Source organism: Saccopteryx leptura, chromosome 8, assembly GCF_036850995.1.
Source record: "Saccopteryx leptura isolate mSacLep1 chromosome 8, mSacLep1_pri_phased_curated, whole genome shotgun sequence".
Lineage (NCBI taxonomy): Eukaryota > Metazoa > Chordata > Mammalia > Chiroptera > Emballonuridae > Saccopteryx > Saccopteryx leptura.
In genome coordinates, this window is record NC_089510.1 from 51,905,522 (window position 1) to 51,921,934 (window position 16,413).

The 16,413-nt window shown below is 44.5% G+C and overlaps 2 protein-coding genes across 3 annotated transcripts in view; both read right to left on the reverse strand.

The window, feature by feature from the left end:
• The window catches only part of PARP9 (poly(ADP-ribose) polymerase family member 9), a 357,437-nt gene that overhangs the window by 197,466 nt on the left and 143,558 nt on the right, over nucleotides 1–16,413 (reverse strand). The gene's annotated exons all lie outside the window — the stretch shown is intronic.
• The window catches only part of HSPBAP1 (HSPB1 associated protein 1), a 66,347-nt gene that overhangs the window by 6,756 nt on the left and 43,178 nt on the right, over nucleotides 1–16,413 (reverse strand). For both annotated transcript variants that reach the window (XM_066347404.1, XM_066347403.1), the window contains 3 exons: nucleotides 10,532–10,668; nucleotides 7,232–7,403; nucleotides 4,594–4,677 (listed from right to left, as the gene is read on the reverse strand). In XM_066347404.1, the coding sequence (XP_066203501.1) occupies nucleotides 4,594–4,677; nucleotides 7,232–7,403; nucleotides 10,532–10,668 (393 nt within the window). The remainder of the gene's footprint in view (nucleotides 1–4,593; nucleotides 4,678–7,231; nucleotides 7,404–10,531; nucleotides 10,669–16,413) is intronic.

Below are 16,413 nucleotides of genomic sequence, written 5' to 3' on the forward strand. Positions count from 1 at the left end.
TGTATTATTATGTAGTCAAAATCAGGATACTGTTATGCGAAAAAAAATCAGGTGCAAAACACTATAGTTTATTACTTTCTATGTAAGAAAGGAGAGAAAATAATAATGAATAAATATGAATAAACATAAATACATACATATATAGATTTGTTATATATTTATTCACATAAATAGTGATACAGACATATATTTATTCATTTACTTAATTATTTATATATATGCTTACAAAAAGACACACTGGAACGATGAACTAGAAAACAAAAACGAGTCCCTTTATGGGATGAGAGAAATGGAGTGGAGGGGGCAGGGGTGAAAGGAGGCTTCTCTGAGTAACCTTCTAATATAACTTTGACAAGTTAAATGTTTTACATATTCAATATTATTAAATTAGATCAAAATGGAAAAAGTAAATCCTAATATTGGAAACAAATGAACCTAACTGAAATCAGTAACACAACCACAAAGAAAAGAATTCCTTCGTGATGACTACTCAACACAGTTCTTGTACTCTCATAGTGGTATAGTCAGTCTAACAATAAAAAGGATTGCAAAGAAGTTTTTAATTTTATTGGCAAGGTTTATAGTTAGTAATTTTAGTACCGGAATTTTGGAATTGTAAATTTGACATCTTAAAAAACATTAGTGGGCCTGACCTGTGATGGCGCAGTGGATAGAGCGTTGACCTGGAAACGCTGAGGTTGCCGGTTCAAAACCCTGGGCTTACCTGGTCAAGGCACATATGGGAGTTGATGCTTTCTACTCCTCCCCCCCTTCTCTCTCTCTCTTTCTCTCTCTCTCTCTAACTCTCCTCTCTATAATGAATAAATAAAATCTTAAAAAAACAAAATAAAAAAATATTAGTGGATAAAGCAAAGAAGTAAATGTTACTGTTAGTAAGGACCCAGAAATTCAGTATGAAGAAATAAAAGTACAGAAACAAATAAGAAAGACAACCCTATAATGTTAGCCTTAAATTAGAGATATAACTATATCAATATATGTGTACGTACCAATGTATGTATGTATATATGTATGTATGTACCTACTATATCTATATCACATTCTTCTTTGTCAAAGAGTCTGGAAGCAGTGACACCAGTAGCAATGCGTACACACTGCCTTAGAGCCCCAGTCTGGATTCTAAATGCCATTCCCACTAAAAGGAACCTTGGTCACTTAGAGAAATTACTGATTTCCAAGTTAGGGGCAGGGCAAGTATAAGGCGATCCTGGGGTATCTCTTACATACCAGAAAGCAAGGATCAACTCAAAGGTTAATGATGCCATACAGAAAGGGCACAGGTAGCTTGAAGGAGTTTCACTAAAAGCATATTCAAAATTACCTTGGAAAGCTGGAATGCTCAACCAAATCAACATGATGAAAACTAACAGAGATGACAACAACTAGGATTTAGGTTTAAAAAACGAGCTCTACAGGTTCAGGATGGAGGACAATCTGACATAGAGGCTGATTATGTGAAAAAAAGCATGTATGTCTTAGCACTGAATATGAACCCAAAGTGAGATAAGATGACTAAAAAAGTTAATGTATTATTATGAGCAGCACTGAGGAAATTTGGGATCTAAGTCATGTAAGTAGAAACCGTACACCCCACCAAATGAGGCCCACTGGTATTCAGTTTTAGGTGCTATATGTTATGAGGGCTATGCTTGACATAACAGCTCTTCCTCTTCCATTGGCATTTCTACTTTTAAACAATTCCCACGTGCAGGCATTGCATTAGATGCTTTACATGTTTTGCCCGATTTAAGCTTCACAATCACCCTAATGAGGTGAGTGCAATTATAACCCCTGTTCCACAAGTGAGGGAATTTTGACTTGATCAGGTTAAGTAACCGTCTAGATTAGACACCTAAAGAGAAGTATATAGACCTGTAACTTGAGTCTGCCTAATTCTGAAATCTATGGCCAAAATGGTGGAGAGTCTGAAAAGAAAGTCACATAAAAAACAATGTTCAAGAAACCAGAGGTTCTGAGCCTGGGACGAAAGGATTAAGGAGACACATGACAGGTATCCTCATTTAGAAAAGGGGAAATTCTGTGTAGTTTCAGAAGTAACGGGTGTGGATATAGCAGGCAGATGACAACGCCACTGTTCAACAACTGAACGAGCTACCTTGGGAGTGGAAGCCTCTGTCAGGGCCGCCCTGGGCATGACTGGTACCGGGAGTGGAAGCCTCTGTCAGGGCCGCCCTGGGCATGACTGGTACTGGGAGGGGAAGCCTCTGTCAGGGCCGCCGTGGGCATGACTGGTACTGGGAGTGGAAGCCTCTGTCAGGGCCGCCGTGGGCATGACTGGTACCGGGGTGGAAGCCTCTGTCAGGGCCGCCGTGGGCATGACTGGTACCGGGGTGGAAGCCTCTGTCAGGGCCGCCGTGGGCATGACTGGTACCGGGGTGGAAGCCTCTGTCAGGGCCGCCGTGGGCATGACTGGTACCGGGAGTGGAAGCCTCTGTCAGGGCCGCCCTGGGCATGACTGGTACTGGGAGTGGAAGCCTCTGTCAGGGCCGCCCTGGGCATGACTGGTACTGGGAGTGGAAGCCTCTGTCAGGGCCGCCGTGGGCATGACTGGTACCGGGGTGGAAGCCTCTGTCAGGGCCGCCGTGGGCATGACTGGTACCGGGAGTGGAAGCCTCCGTCAGGGCCGCCCTGGGCATGACTGGTACCGGGGTGGAAGCCTCTGTCAGGGCCGCCGTGGGCATGACTGGTACCGGGAGTGGAAGCCTCTGTCAGGGCCGCCCTGGGCATGACTGGTACTGGGAGTGGAAGCCTCTGTCAGGGCCGCCCTGGGCATGACTGGTACTGGGAGTGGAAGCCTCTGTCAGGGCCGCCGTGGGCATGACTGGTACCGGGGTGGAAGCCTCTGTCAGGGCCGCCGTGGGCATGACTGGTACCGGGAGTGGAAGCCTCCGTCAGGGCCGCCCTGGGCATGACTGGTACCGGGGTGGAAGCCTCTGTCAGGGCCGCCGTGGGCATGACTGGTACCGGGGTGGAAGCCTCTGTCAGGGCCGCCCTGGGCATGACTGGTACCGGGAGTGGAAGCCTCTGTCAGGGCCGCCGTGGGCATGACTGGTACCGGGGTGGAAGCCTCTGTCAGGGCCGCCGTGGGCATGACTGGTACCGGGAGTGGAAGCCTCCGTCAGGGCTGCCGTGGGCATGACTGGTACCGGGAGTGGAAGCCTCTGTCAGGGCTGCCCTGGGCATGACTGGTACCGGGAGTGGAAGCCTCTGTCAGGGCTGCCCTGGGCATGACTGGTACCGGGAGTGGAAGCCTCTGTCAGGGCTGCTGTGGGCATGACTGGTACCGGGAGTGGAAGCCTCTGTCAGGGCTGCTGTGGGCATGACTGGTACCGGGAGTGGAAGCCTCTGTCAGGGCCGCCCTGGGCATGACTGGTACTGGGAGTGGAAGCCTCTGTCAGGGCCGCCCTGGGCATGACTGGTACCGGGAGTGGAAGCCTCTGTCAGGGCTGCCGTGGGCATGACTGGTACCGGGAGTGGAAGCCTCTGTCAGGGCTGCTGTGGGCATGACTGGTACCGGGAGTGGAAGCCTCTGTCAGGGCTGCCGTGGGCATGACTGGTACCGGGAGTGGAAGCCTCTGTCAGGGCTGCCGTGGGCATGACTGGTACCGGGAGTGGAAGCCTCTGTCAGGGCCGCCCTGGGCATGACTGGTACCGGGAGTGGGAGGGGACTCCACGGAACTACCGCGCTCCAATTCAGCTGCTACAAGCAGAGCTTCCCTGAGTCTGCTGATCTCCCGCCACACCTCTCCCCTGGTTCCCAAGGGCTGCGACTCTCCTCTAAGCTCATGCAGCACGGCTCCCTATTACAGTACTGCCTATGTTCCACCAAAGCCTTTCTGTTACCACAGGGCAAGAAAGGCCGCACTGAGGGGAGTGCAGCTGCCAAAGACAGGAGTTGCGGCCAAGGCTCCGGGTAGAGGGGAGCAGAGAGGCAATGGGGGCCTCGGGCTACAGAGGGAGCAGGCACAGTCAAAAGCTCTGGTTAAAGAGCATACCGATGCAGTGAAGGCCTTAGGTTGAAGAGACTGACTTGAGCTGAATGTGTGGCCATTTTAACGGTCAGGTAGGACAGGCAACCAGGATTAAGCATATTGCAGGGAAAAGGCTTCTGGCAGAAGTGAAATGATAAAAACTTAGCACTGAAAGACTTTACTTTGAGAAGATGTGTAAGCCAGGTCTGAGATTTCTGCGATTAGTTATGAGATCCCTGAACCAAGCAGCAGATATTTCTGGCCCAGGTGGTGTGAGATGGGACGGGCAACATGGGACACACAGCTGACGCAGCCAGACCCAATTCCCCCCAACAACACTGCTCCAGGGAGGAGACCAGCGTACCGACACCAGGCCCAGGTGTGCTCCTGAAAGGAAGAATGGCACGTCACTGAAAGGCCTATTTCCAACCTAAACATCCATCAACAGAATACACCAATTATTGCATATCGACACAGTAACACTGTAATGCTAGTTAAAAGTAATCACCACATTTTATAAATAGGCTTTGTACATCTTAAAAACAGTGAATATATTTATATATTAAGAAAAAAAACATACCAACTCAATCCATGAATTTACACTGACAGTGACAGGGTCGATGGACTCTACGTAATGCCACCAGTGTCTAGGAACCAACAGAACCTGAAAACCAAGCAAAAAATAGTTAGCACAAAACCAGGACATTTTATTTTTATATCAGAATCAAACCATAATTGAAGATACTAGGAAAAGAAAGTAATATCTATGAATTTATAGTAATATTGCTGTAGGAAAGAAAAGTAAGAAAAATCCCCACAATCCTGTCATTCCCTTTTTTATTGACAAATTTGTATGTTCTACAAAGAACTGCCACCCTCTCCAGTCTCTATTCTCCTTAATCCTGGACCTTCCCTGTTTACATCTAACTCTTGGTAAAGAGTTCTGAGATTCTAATATTTCTTCTTTTCCACTGAAAAACAGTTGTATGCATTCTGAGACAGGGCATAGGTAAAAATATAAGACATAGTTTCTGTCTCCCCACAGTCTAAAATCTAGCCAGTGAGAAAATAAGAAGGTGGTATCACCCAAGTGGTAAATTAGATGAGTGGACATCGTTGCAAGAGAACTTCAAAGGTGGGAGAAGCAGGCATGCACCAAGGCCAGGGCAACCTGGCTGGAGTAGTGCGGTTTAAACCAGGGCTGGTGGAGAACTTCGACAGAGAAAAGAATGAGGACATATCAGGAAGGAGAAGTGGCTCAGCCAAGGAGCTGGGACCGTTGAGGCGTGCAAATAGGCCAGTCTTACTACTGCAGACGGAGTAATGGGAGACGTGGGGGCAGAATCAGTTAGGGCAGGGTCTGTGGAGGGCTCTGAAGTCAGAATACCGCATCTGGATTTTATCCTGTTGGCATTAGGAGTTGAGAAACTTTGAATGAGGGGATGGTTAAAATAGCGACATTATGGGACAGTCTGGAAAGGACAGGAGATTCTTGCAATAGTCCAATTACTAAATGTTAAGATCTAAATAGAAAGGGCTAGCAGACAAAAGCAATGAGCACAGTCAAGGAAGGCTGCACTTGTCCAGACTCAGTACGAGATTTCCTACGGATGGCTGAGTAGAGCAGTGGAGAGGGCCTGAGCTTTTGGGCTGCAGATGCAGAAAGTGGTGGCACTTGCTATGGACAAAGACCTGGGAGCTGGGAAGATGGCTCCTGTTAGTGGAGTGAGACACCAAAGTCAACCACAGGACCTCATCGTGAGGTGGTTGTGACTGTCCTATCACAGCGTACACTCGCAGTAACGTAGTGAGAGAGCCAGTTCATGGTGGATTAAGGAATAAGAAGTATATAAGGAACACTAATATGACAGAAACACTCATTCATATCTGGCTATTAAAATTGAAGAAAAAATGAATTACAACCACTTCACACCAACTAGAATGTTTATAACATAACAATAATAATAAAAGGAAAATAGCAAGTGTTGGTGAGGATGTGGAGAAATTGAAATGCTCATACATTGCTGGTGGGAAAATAAAACGGTACAGTTCCCCAAAAAGTTAAACAGTTATTATATGGCCCAGCAATTCCAATCCTAGATATATGTACTCAAGAGAACTAAAAACATGTTTGTACAAAAACTTGTATCCAAATGTTCAAAGCTGCATTACTTACAGCCCAAAAGTGGAAAAACCCCAAATGTCTACCATCTGATTAATGGATAAACAAAATGTAACTCCACACACTGGAATAATATACTCGTCCATAAAAAGGAATGAAGTACTGATAACATTCTACAGTACGGATGAACCTTGAAAACAGTATGCCAAGTGAAAGAAGCCAGTCACAAAAGCCCATATTTGCATGATTGCACCCATGTGAAATGTATATAGAATAGGTAAGTCAATAGAGCAAGAAAAGACGTAAGTGGCTGCCAGGGGCTGGGGGGGGGGGCAGGCGAAGGGGAGTAACTGCCAACGAGTTGAGGCAACCTGGTCAAGTCAGACTGTCTGAGTTGGAGTGCCCCAGTGTGAAGGAAGCGTGAAGAGAGCCAGTGAGAAGGCAGCAAAGGAAGGAACACGGGCAGGGAGAGCGATAGTGGAAGGAATAAACTCTGTAAGAGACTAAGAACACCTTTCAAGTTGTTAATAAAACATCAGACAGCAAATGCCAGTGTTGTAAAGGTGATTTTCCCTACTGGGTGACAGCACTAGGTATAATACCTTTGGAAATGTTTCACAGACAGTTACAAGAGCAACATCCATTCTTGCTTAAAAGCAAATCATTTTCCAATCATTCCGCCTCTGTTGGCCCACTACCTAGATACACTAAAACTTGAGTATATGTGTCTGGGTTCTAGCACAGTTGAACAGATATAAAATGTGAATAAATGTTCCAGAGGTGCTCAAGGACCCACGCCCTGATATTTTCTCTTACATGGAAAAAAGACTTGGCGAGCTTCCTCCACAGTCCATTCTCCTCTTTACCAGCAGGAGGAGCTGTGTCTCCTCCTCTCATCTTTCTTTGACCAGAGGAGCAGAGAAGTGCTATGTGAAGCCCATAGCTGGAAAAGCTACCTTCCAAGAGCAGAGCACCAAGGAAAAAACCCTTCTTATCTGTATTGTGGGAGTGGTAGACCGGGAGAGGCACGTGGCATAACAGCTTGAGAGAAGTTATAGATACTAGTGTCCTCTGACAGTCCACAAGCCCGTATTACCTGGCCTGGGCTCAGTGTAACCACATGTCTTCGAGCTTTCCGGAACTGAGGAAAACGTTTTAAATCAGGATTTACAACGTTGACTTTACTGAACACGCTAGATTCTTCATAAGGGATTCTAGTTGGATAAAGGAAAGGAGTGTCTTCAGGAGGAAAGAGATGCCATCTTTTCCTAATAAAAAAAAAAGATATAGACAAAACCTGTAAGAAGGCAGCAGCTAAGTATTCATTTTTATTCATTTTCATTCAATCCATAAAGGAACAGAGGAGCAATGTCAGTGGTCAGTCACCAGGCTCAGCTCTCAGTGAGTGCTGGAATCGCCTTTGCTACACCCCGGTGGAGTAGGGCAGGAGCTAACAGATACCTCACGAGGCCCTGAGGCAGCCCTCTGGCGGGACAGGATCTAGTTTAAAGATTCTTTTCTCTTTTTTAGTTAATAGAATTTATTGGGGTGACATTGGTTTACAGAACCATACAGGTTTCAAGTGTACAACTCAATAAAACTCAATCTGTGCCCCACACTGTGTACCCTCCACCCCAAGCCAAGTCTCTTTCCTGTCCCCATTTCACCTCCCTTTGCCCACTTCCACCTGCCTCCCACCCCCCTTCCCTCTGGCTGTCGCCACACTGCTGTCTGTGTCTCTGTGTTATGTACATATTTTTCTGGCTAATCCCTTCACTTTCTTTTCTTTTTTTAATTTCTTTTTATTTTTATTTTTTATTTTTGTATTTTTCTGAAGCTGGAAACGGGGAGAGACAGTCAGACAGACTCCCGCATGCGCCCGACCGACCGGGATCCACCTGGCACGCCCACCAGGGGCGATGCTCTGCCCACCAGGGGGTGATGCTCTGCCCCTCCGGGGTGTCGCTCTTTTGCGACCAGAGCCACTCCAGCACCTGGGGCAGAGGCCAAGGAGCCATCCCCAGCGCCCGGGCCATCTTTGCTCCAATGGAGCCTCGGCTGCAGGAGGGGAAGAGAGAGACAGAGAGGAAGTAGAGGGGGAGGGGTGGAGAAGCAGATGGGCACTTCTCCTGTGTGCCCTGGCCGGGAATCGAACCCGGGATTTCTGCACGCCAGGCCGACGTTCTACCACTGAGCCAACCGCCCAGGGCCCCTTCACTTTCTTTGATTCAGTCCCCCCAAACCAGTCTTCATAAATTGTTTCTATCCCTGATTCTAGCGCTCCCCTTTCAAATATCTGTATTTCTTCTTTTTTAAATGAGAGGAGAGGTGACAGAGTCCCGCAGGCACCCTAACTTGGATCCACCCGGCAACCCCGCCTGGGGCTGATGCTTGAATCAACCTAGCTATCCTCAGTGCCTGAGGCTGATGCTCAAACCAACTGAGGCACTGGCTGCGAGAAAGGAATAGAGAGAGAAGTGGGCAAGGGAGGGGAAGAGAAGCAGATGGTTGCTTCTCATGTGTGTCCTGACTGGGAATTGAACCCGGGACAACTGCACACTGGGGAAACACTCCATCCATTGAGCCAACTGGCCAGGGCCAAATATCTGTATTCTCATCCAGAGCAAATACCCATATCTCTACCCACTAAATAGTTTGCATACCATTTCCTGTTTTGGTTGTAAATTCCTTAAGTAAAACATTTGTTAAGTTAATCCATTAAGGAAGAGAAACGCAAAAATGATGGCACATAATTAAAAGTAGTACAATATAGGAATTTTCAAAAAGAAAACTCTAAGATGTTTCAGTCACTTTAAAAATTTTTGCAAAATGGAGGCAATAAATTTTAACCTACAAAACACTAGATGCACCCATATTTCCATCCAGCAGAAGGGCATGGGAGGGAAAGGAGGGAGAGGTATCAAAAAGGAAGAGACAGAAATGCACCGGTGGGGAAGCAAAGAGAAAGACAGAGGGGAGAGCCCAGCTCTGAGACAAGCCCTGAAGCCCGCCAGTGGCCCAGTGCAGTTAGAGTGGGGCTGTCATGTCCCTTCAGAGCTGGGAAGCGGGTGACTACTATGTTCAAACTAAGGAGTACATACTAAAGTCTTACTTTGCCTTAGAGATGATAAGCTGCTCCAACCAATCCACGGTACCTACGCTAGTTTAGAAAATTTTTGGTATTTAGTATGTTTGGAATGTTAAGAGTTGGAAGGACTCTTATGAGATCATCAGTCTAATTTCACGTACACAGTAGTTGAAGAGGTACTTGCTCAGGTTACTCCCTGGGCTGATGGTTAGTGGTAGAGCCAGAACTAGGTCACCAACCTCCTGACCTCTCCGGGTCCCAGGTCCTACTTCTGCATCATAGTTGTGTTTCCCAAAGGAAGAGCCATAATGGTAACCATCCCATACAATTTGATTTGCTTGGCTTAAAGTGTAATATATATGTGTCCTTTTTTTGTTAATCACAAAACGTAGTCAGTCCTTTTGTCGTCCCCTGCTCAAAGAACCTCTCATGCTTCTGCACCCTGAAAGAACAGGGAATAAGCAGTATTTACTCGGCAATCAAGATCCTGAGGACCATTTCTGCTTTTCCCGCCGTGCTGCCCTATCATGTCCTGGAAGGCCAGCCGAGGAGACTGGGGCATCATTAACTAGGGGAGATAAGCCTGCACATACAACAGTCGGAGTACCTCTCCCAAGTGGCAGAAACACTTAAATTCTCACATAATTCCTAGAATCAGGGATGATCAAAAGTATTACCTGACTTAGCCCTTATATCTCTTAGGGCCCCAAGATAAAAGAAGATATAAAACTGACCTAAAGTTACAAAAATATATACTGTATTGTGTCTATAGGTAGGCCCAAACTAACATTTAGAGTTGAAAGAGGCCGTTCTGGTGCAGCAGTTCTCAACCCAGGCTCCTTGGCATCCCTCAGGGGCTGGGGGAGCAGCAAGGCCTCTTCCTTTCTACAAAGGCCTCTGCTCTTATTTAAGTTTGAAGAAAGGCTGTTCCTGGTTTTAAATGGAAGTTTGAAAACTATTCAGACTCTTATGTAAAAGAACTAAGCATAGAGCTGTCTAGCTGAACTGGGAGTGGAATCCTAGAATTCGAAGATCAGCTTTCTGAAGGCAATCCTAAACTTGGCTGAGACACACATGGAAACCATTTAAACTGTTCCCCCTCACTTCACAAAGGAGGAAATGACCAGAGATCAGGAGGTCTGCCTGGTCATGAGGCCGGCTGGCAGAGACAGCTGGGACTAAACCCTGGGGTCCTCCCGCCTACTCAGTACTGGTTCCTCTCCCTGTGCAACACACACACACACACACACACACTCCCTCTCTCTCTCTCTCTCTCTCTCTCTCTCTCAGGCACAGCATGTGTATTACCTTCCTTGGACCTGGAATACTAAGTTGCAACCGTAGGAGTCCAGATGACAGGGTGTGTGAGCCCCCAGCGAGCCGATCCACAATGTACTTTCCCGCCCATTTCTTCCATGGAACCCGAAATCAGACCATCTCACATCCTGTTTTGAAAATAAAGTAACAGTTTGTCAAGAACCAGTCCATTTCTCTGTATGACACTGCTGTATATTTAGTTTGGCATAAATCCCAATACATGGAATTAAAAATATGTATAAATTAGAAAAGAGCAAACTAGGGAACCAGGCATGAAGGTTTTGCTATATTCTTATTTTAACCATAAATTTTTCCTATTGAGTTTATAAAAAAAAACATTTCTATGCACAGAACATGGTCCCAAATGCTGACACTTCTTTTATCAGTATCTTCAATCTATATTTTCTATATTTAGAGGCAAATCATTAACAGCTGTAGTCAGAGAAAGACTATTTTGGGGAGACATTTAATAGACGGTTTTGAGGAAGACTAGAAAAAGCATTTCCATTTTTATTTCTAGGGATGAAAATAGCGGAACACGTGCACATAACTAACACCTGTAATAGAAGGGGGAGTTTCTACGTGGTCAGCACCACTGTAAATGTGGATGGCTCACACGCAGCAGTTCCAGGGAGTGGCACAGATCATGTGTCCTCTGGATAAAGCCCACAAGCTTCATGCAGTGAGCTTACCTCCACATTCCTAAGGCCTAAAATTACCCCTGACTCAAGGCAAGTGCTCAAAACACTGGCTCCTTGGGGAAAAGAAGAATCTGTTGGCTGCTTATGGGTGAATGGTTCAGGTCAAGAACATTTTTAAGCATCTGCCACATAGCTGGTATGATACTGGGTGCTTGGAATACAAAAGTTAATATGACACAGGTCCACTCTTCAAATCTATTAAAGGGACACAGTTCCATAGATGGACCTTTTACTCTAATGTGGCAAATGCTCTGACAGAGGTGAGCAGAGGGAGCGCTAAGACAACAGCAGGACTCCTGGTCCCAAGGCTTCCAATGAACCCGGTCCTTGCTGAACAGTTCACTACACCTCAGTCTGGAATTTCACTCAAGGCAGCTGAAAGACACGCAATTTGGAGAAACCCTGGGGTCCTCCCGCCTACTCAGAACCAGGGATTTGCTTTTGTTAAGAAGAGGTTGGTTTGATACGTAAAGACACATGCAGCCCCATGTTTATTGCAGCATTGTTCACAGTGGCCAGGACATGGAAACAACCAAAAAGCCCGTCAATAGATGACTGGATAAAGAAGATGTGGCACATATACACTATGGAATACTACTCAGCCATAAGAAATAATGACATCGGATCATTTACAGCAAAATGGTGGGATCTTGATAACATGATACGAAGCGAAATAAGTAAATCAGAAAAAACCAGGAACTGCATTATTTCATATGTAGGTGGGACATAAAAGTGAAACTAAGAGACATTGATAAGAGTGTGGTGGTTATGGGGGGGGGGAGGGGGGAATGGGAGAGGGAAAGGGGGAGGGGGAGGGGCACAAAGAAAACAAGATAGAAGGTGACAGAGGACAATCTGACTTTGGGTGATGGGTATGCAACATAATTGAACAACAAGATAACCTGGACTTGTTATCTTTGAATATATGTATCCTGATTTATTGATGTCACCCCATTAAAAAAATAAATTAAAAAAAAAAAAGAAGAGGTTGGTTAAAGTGATTCTTAATCTTCTTCAGATCACTCCCTCAGGAATCCAATGAATGCCAACACCTTTTTCCACAGAGAAATGCATGCGACCAAACTTTCACATATACTTTGAGGGAGTCGACAGACTGACCACAGGTGAGAAACTGTTCTACAGCACTCCTTCAGAAAGAATCACAGAAAAAAGACTTTCTACAGGATGTGTGTGTGTGGGGGGGCGTTACTATATGAGAAACTGACAAGAGGCTTCCTTGACCTCTTCTCTAACACAATAATGACTAAAAAAGGAAAATTATTTTGGAATTATTAAAGCAAGGTGACCAAAATTACCTATATTTCTGCAGCAAATTGGTTGTGAAAACCAAAAAAAGAAGAGTTGGAGTAGTGGGGGTGGTGGGGTGGGGTTGCAGAGAGAAAGTGAATCAAAGTAAACTTGTCAGAAAATAGTCAGCATCTGAGGTACTTGTTTTGTTTCTTTTCCCACAGGCTCTTGAGAGTTGGGCTTTTCCTGACAGTTGAATTCAGCTAGTTACAGGTAGCCAATGTCTGAAATCAATACAGGCCCACAACTTTTCCTGGATGTGGACTTTTCCTGGACTCCTGCTCCTTGGGACAGCTCCTAACAGACTGAACTGGGGTTGGGTTGCATTTATCAGGGACTTGGGCATGGTGATGGTGCCAACTTGGACTTGGTGAACTTGTTAAGGACACTACTCTTTTATGGATTCTTGCTGTATTGGCCAAGAGCTTAAAGGCTTTAATCACTGTAAAAAAAAAAAAAAATAGAAGACTGGATAAAGAAGATGTGGCACATATACACCATGGTATACTATTCAGCCATAAGAAATGATGACATCGGATCACTTACAACAAAATGGTGGGATCTTGATAACATTATACGGAGTGAAATAAGTAAATCAGAAAAAAACAAGAACAGCAGGATTCCACACATTGGTGGGACATAAAAACGAGACTAAGAGACATGGACAAGAGTGTGGTGGTTATGGGGGGTGGGGGGAGGGAAGGAGGAAGAGAGGGAGGGGGAGGGGTGGCACAAAGAAAACTAGATAGAAGGTGACGGAGGACAATCTGACTTTGGGTGATGGGTATGCAACATAATTGAATGACAAGATAACCTGGACATGTTTTCTTTGAATATATGTACCCTGATTTATTGATGTCACCCCATTAAAATTAATAAAAATTTATTTATTTAAAAAAAATACAGGCCCACAGGGAATCTGCCTTAAGTCTTTTTTTTAATTGAATTTATTGGGGTGACACTGGTTAATAACATTACAGAGGTTTCCGGTGCGCCATTCCATAACTCTCCATGTGTACACTGCACCGTGTGCATTTACCACAGCAAGTCAAGTCTCCCTCCGTCACCACTTACTCCTCTACCCTCTTCTGCCTCGCTCCACCCCCTTCCCTCCAGTACTCACCACACTGTTGTCTGTGTCTATGTTCTTTCTCTGCTCAACCCCTTCACCTTTTTAACCCAGTCCCCCAACTCCCTGCCCCCTGCCAGCTGTCAGTCTGTTCTCTGTATCTATGAGTCTGTTTTTATTTTGTTAGTTTATTTTGTTCATTAGATTCTACATATAAATAAAATCATATGGTATTTGTTTTTCTCTGACTAGTTTAAGTCTTGCTAAAAACACGTGACCCTATTGGGCCATGACATCAGTAAAACCAACACAGGTGACTGACGGAGTGACCACCCTGAAGTCTATCTCACATCACCTCAAGCACTGAGAAAGTCTTTAAAAATTATCTATACCCAGAAAATTCTATTTTAACACTATCCCAGAAAGAACAATCAAGTTAGATAGTTAACTGCTTAATACAAAAACACTATTTGCTTTCTTGTAACTTCCAAAAGATCCTAGATTTGCTTTCTACCGATGAAGACAAAAGCTGAGGTCTTAAATTATCTGCCAAAAATTAAAGCCTTAAATTATCTGAAAGAGTGTCATGCCTTCTCTTTTTCCTTCCTTCCTTTCTCCCCCTCCCTCCCTCTGTTCCTTCCAAAAAGTTCCCTTTCAGTCCTATGCAGTCACTTTGCCTGTCTCCACCCTGAGCCCCTAGCAACCACTAATCCACTTTCTATTATCACAATATTTTGAAACTAGATTCCACATAACAACGAGGATAAGTTTTTTAAATTGCTTAATTAAAATTGTCACCCAATTGGCCCTGGCCAGCTAGTTAACTCAGTGGATAGAGCATCGGCCCAGCGTGCAGACATCCCAGGCTCAATCCCAGGTCAGGACACACAAGAGAAATGACCATCTGCTTCTCTCCCCCTTCTCTCTCTTTTCCCCTCTCACAGTCAGTGGCTCGATTGGTTCAAGCATCAGCCCCAGGCACTGAGGATAGCTTGACTGATTCAAGCACTGGCCCCAGATGGGGGTTGCCGGGTGGATCCTGGTGGGGGCGCATGCGAGAGTCTGTCGCTCTATCTCCCCTCCTCTCACTTAAAAAAAAAAAATCACCTAACACTTTAAATAAAATAAGAGACTCTAAAAATCTGGCTATAATAAAATTCAAGAAAAATGTGTATGCTTCATTCAATATTCTTGATCATATATAATTTCTAAAACTATTACAACATTTAAATGATAAAGTACATCAGAAACGGTATTAAACTCTAACAGAACATTTAATACTCTTCTATCTTAAAGCTTGGCTCCTGCATTTAATATTGAAGTTCCACAGAGTCCTGTCTGACCAGTGGTGGTGCAGTGGATAAAGCACTGACCAGGAACCCTGAGGTCACCAGTTTGAAGCCCTAAGGTCTCTGGTTCTGAGAGTGGGTTCATCAGTGCGGAGTCTCTGGCTTGAGCAGGGGAATTGTTGACAGAATCTCAAAGCTTGCCAGCTTGAGCCCAAAGGTTGTTGCATAAAAATCTCAAGGTCACTGGCTTGAGCAAGGGGACATTGGCTCAGTCCAAGTCATGGCACATATGAAAAGCAATCAATGTACAACTAAAGTGAAACTATGTATTGATGCTTCTCACCCTCTCACTTCCTGTCTCTCTCTCTCAAACTAAACTAAACTAAACTAAATTCCCACAGAGTCCTAACTCATTCAAGTTGGCATCCCTAGTACCTAACATACTGAGCACAACAAATGCTAAAAAGCTGCTCAGTCACTGATCGGGGTAACTAGATCTATTTTTATCCTTAGTATCACTTCTACCTGCTCCAATTAATAAGTTAAATAATTGTTGCAGAATTGAACACCATTTAAAAAATGTACAAGTAACCAAATCTTCCAAGATTTTACAGTTTTAACCAGAGAACTGAAGAGGGACTGGTAAAATGCTTATAATAGAGAAGGATGGCTACGTAAGCCAGTCACCAAAAATAATTTTTAAATTGTTTAGCTCTAAAAGATAGTATATTACTTGGTAAAATATTTAAATAGTATTTTCATATATGCATTAATAATTTCTTTTTTTTTTTAAGTGAGAGGAGGGGAGACAGAGAGATAGATTCCTGCAGGTACCCTGACCAGGATCTACCTGGCAACCCCTGTCTGGGGCCAATGCTCAAATCAACCGAGCTATTCTCAGCACCTGAGGCCGACACTCGGACGAACCAAACCGCTGGCTGTGAAAGGGAAGAGAGAGAGAAGTGGGACAGAGAGGAGAAGAGAAGCAGATAGTCGCTTCTCATGTGGACCCTGACTGGGGATCGAGCCCGGGATGTCCACATGCCAGACCAATGCTCTATCCACTGAGCCAACCTGCCAGGGCCACATTAATATTTTTATTCCTGTTTTACAGATAAGAAATCTAAGGTTCAAACAGGTTTAATGAGCTTACAGTAGCTCATACTGAATTGAGATTCTGAAAACACCCCAACTCAAAAGTATTTGTTCTTTTACCTATATCATGCTATTTGAGTGACTTTGATCATGATTAATTTGAGTCTGTCACATTGAAAGTTGTCTTCTTCTACTTTTCTCCATGCCAAGATTACAAACACATATAGGAAACTGATTACACATAATACTGTAATGAACTTACATCTAAATAAAAAAAGGAAAAATCTAATATTGGTTAAAACAATAAGAATGAAACTTTAAAACAATATAATTAATTATAAATATAATGTAAAAGTTATAAAGAATACTTCAATTTAAATTTCAAACAACCTTGAATGTATATTACAAATT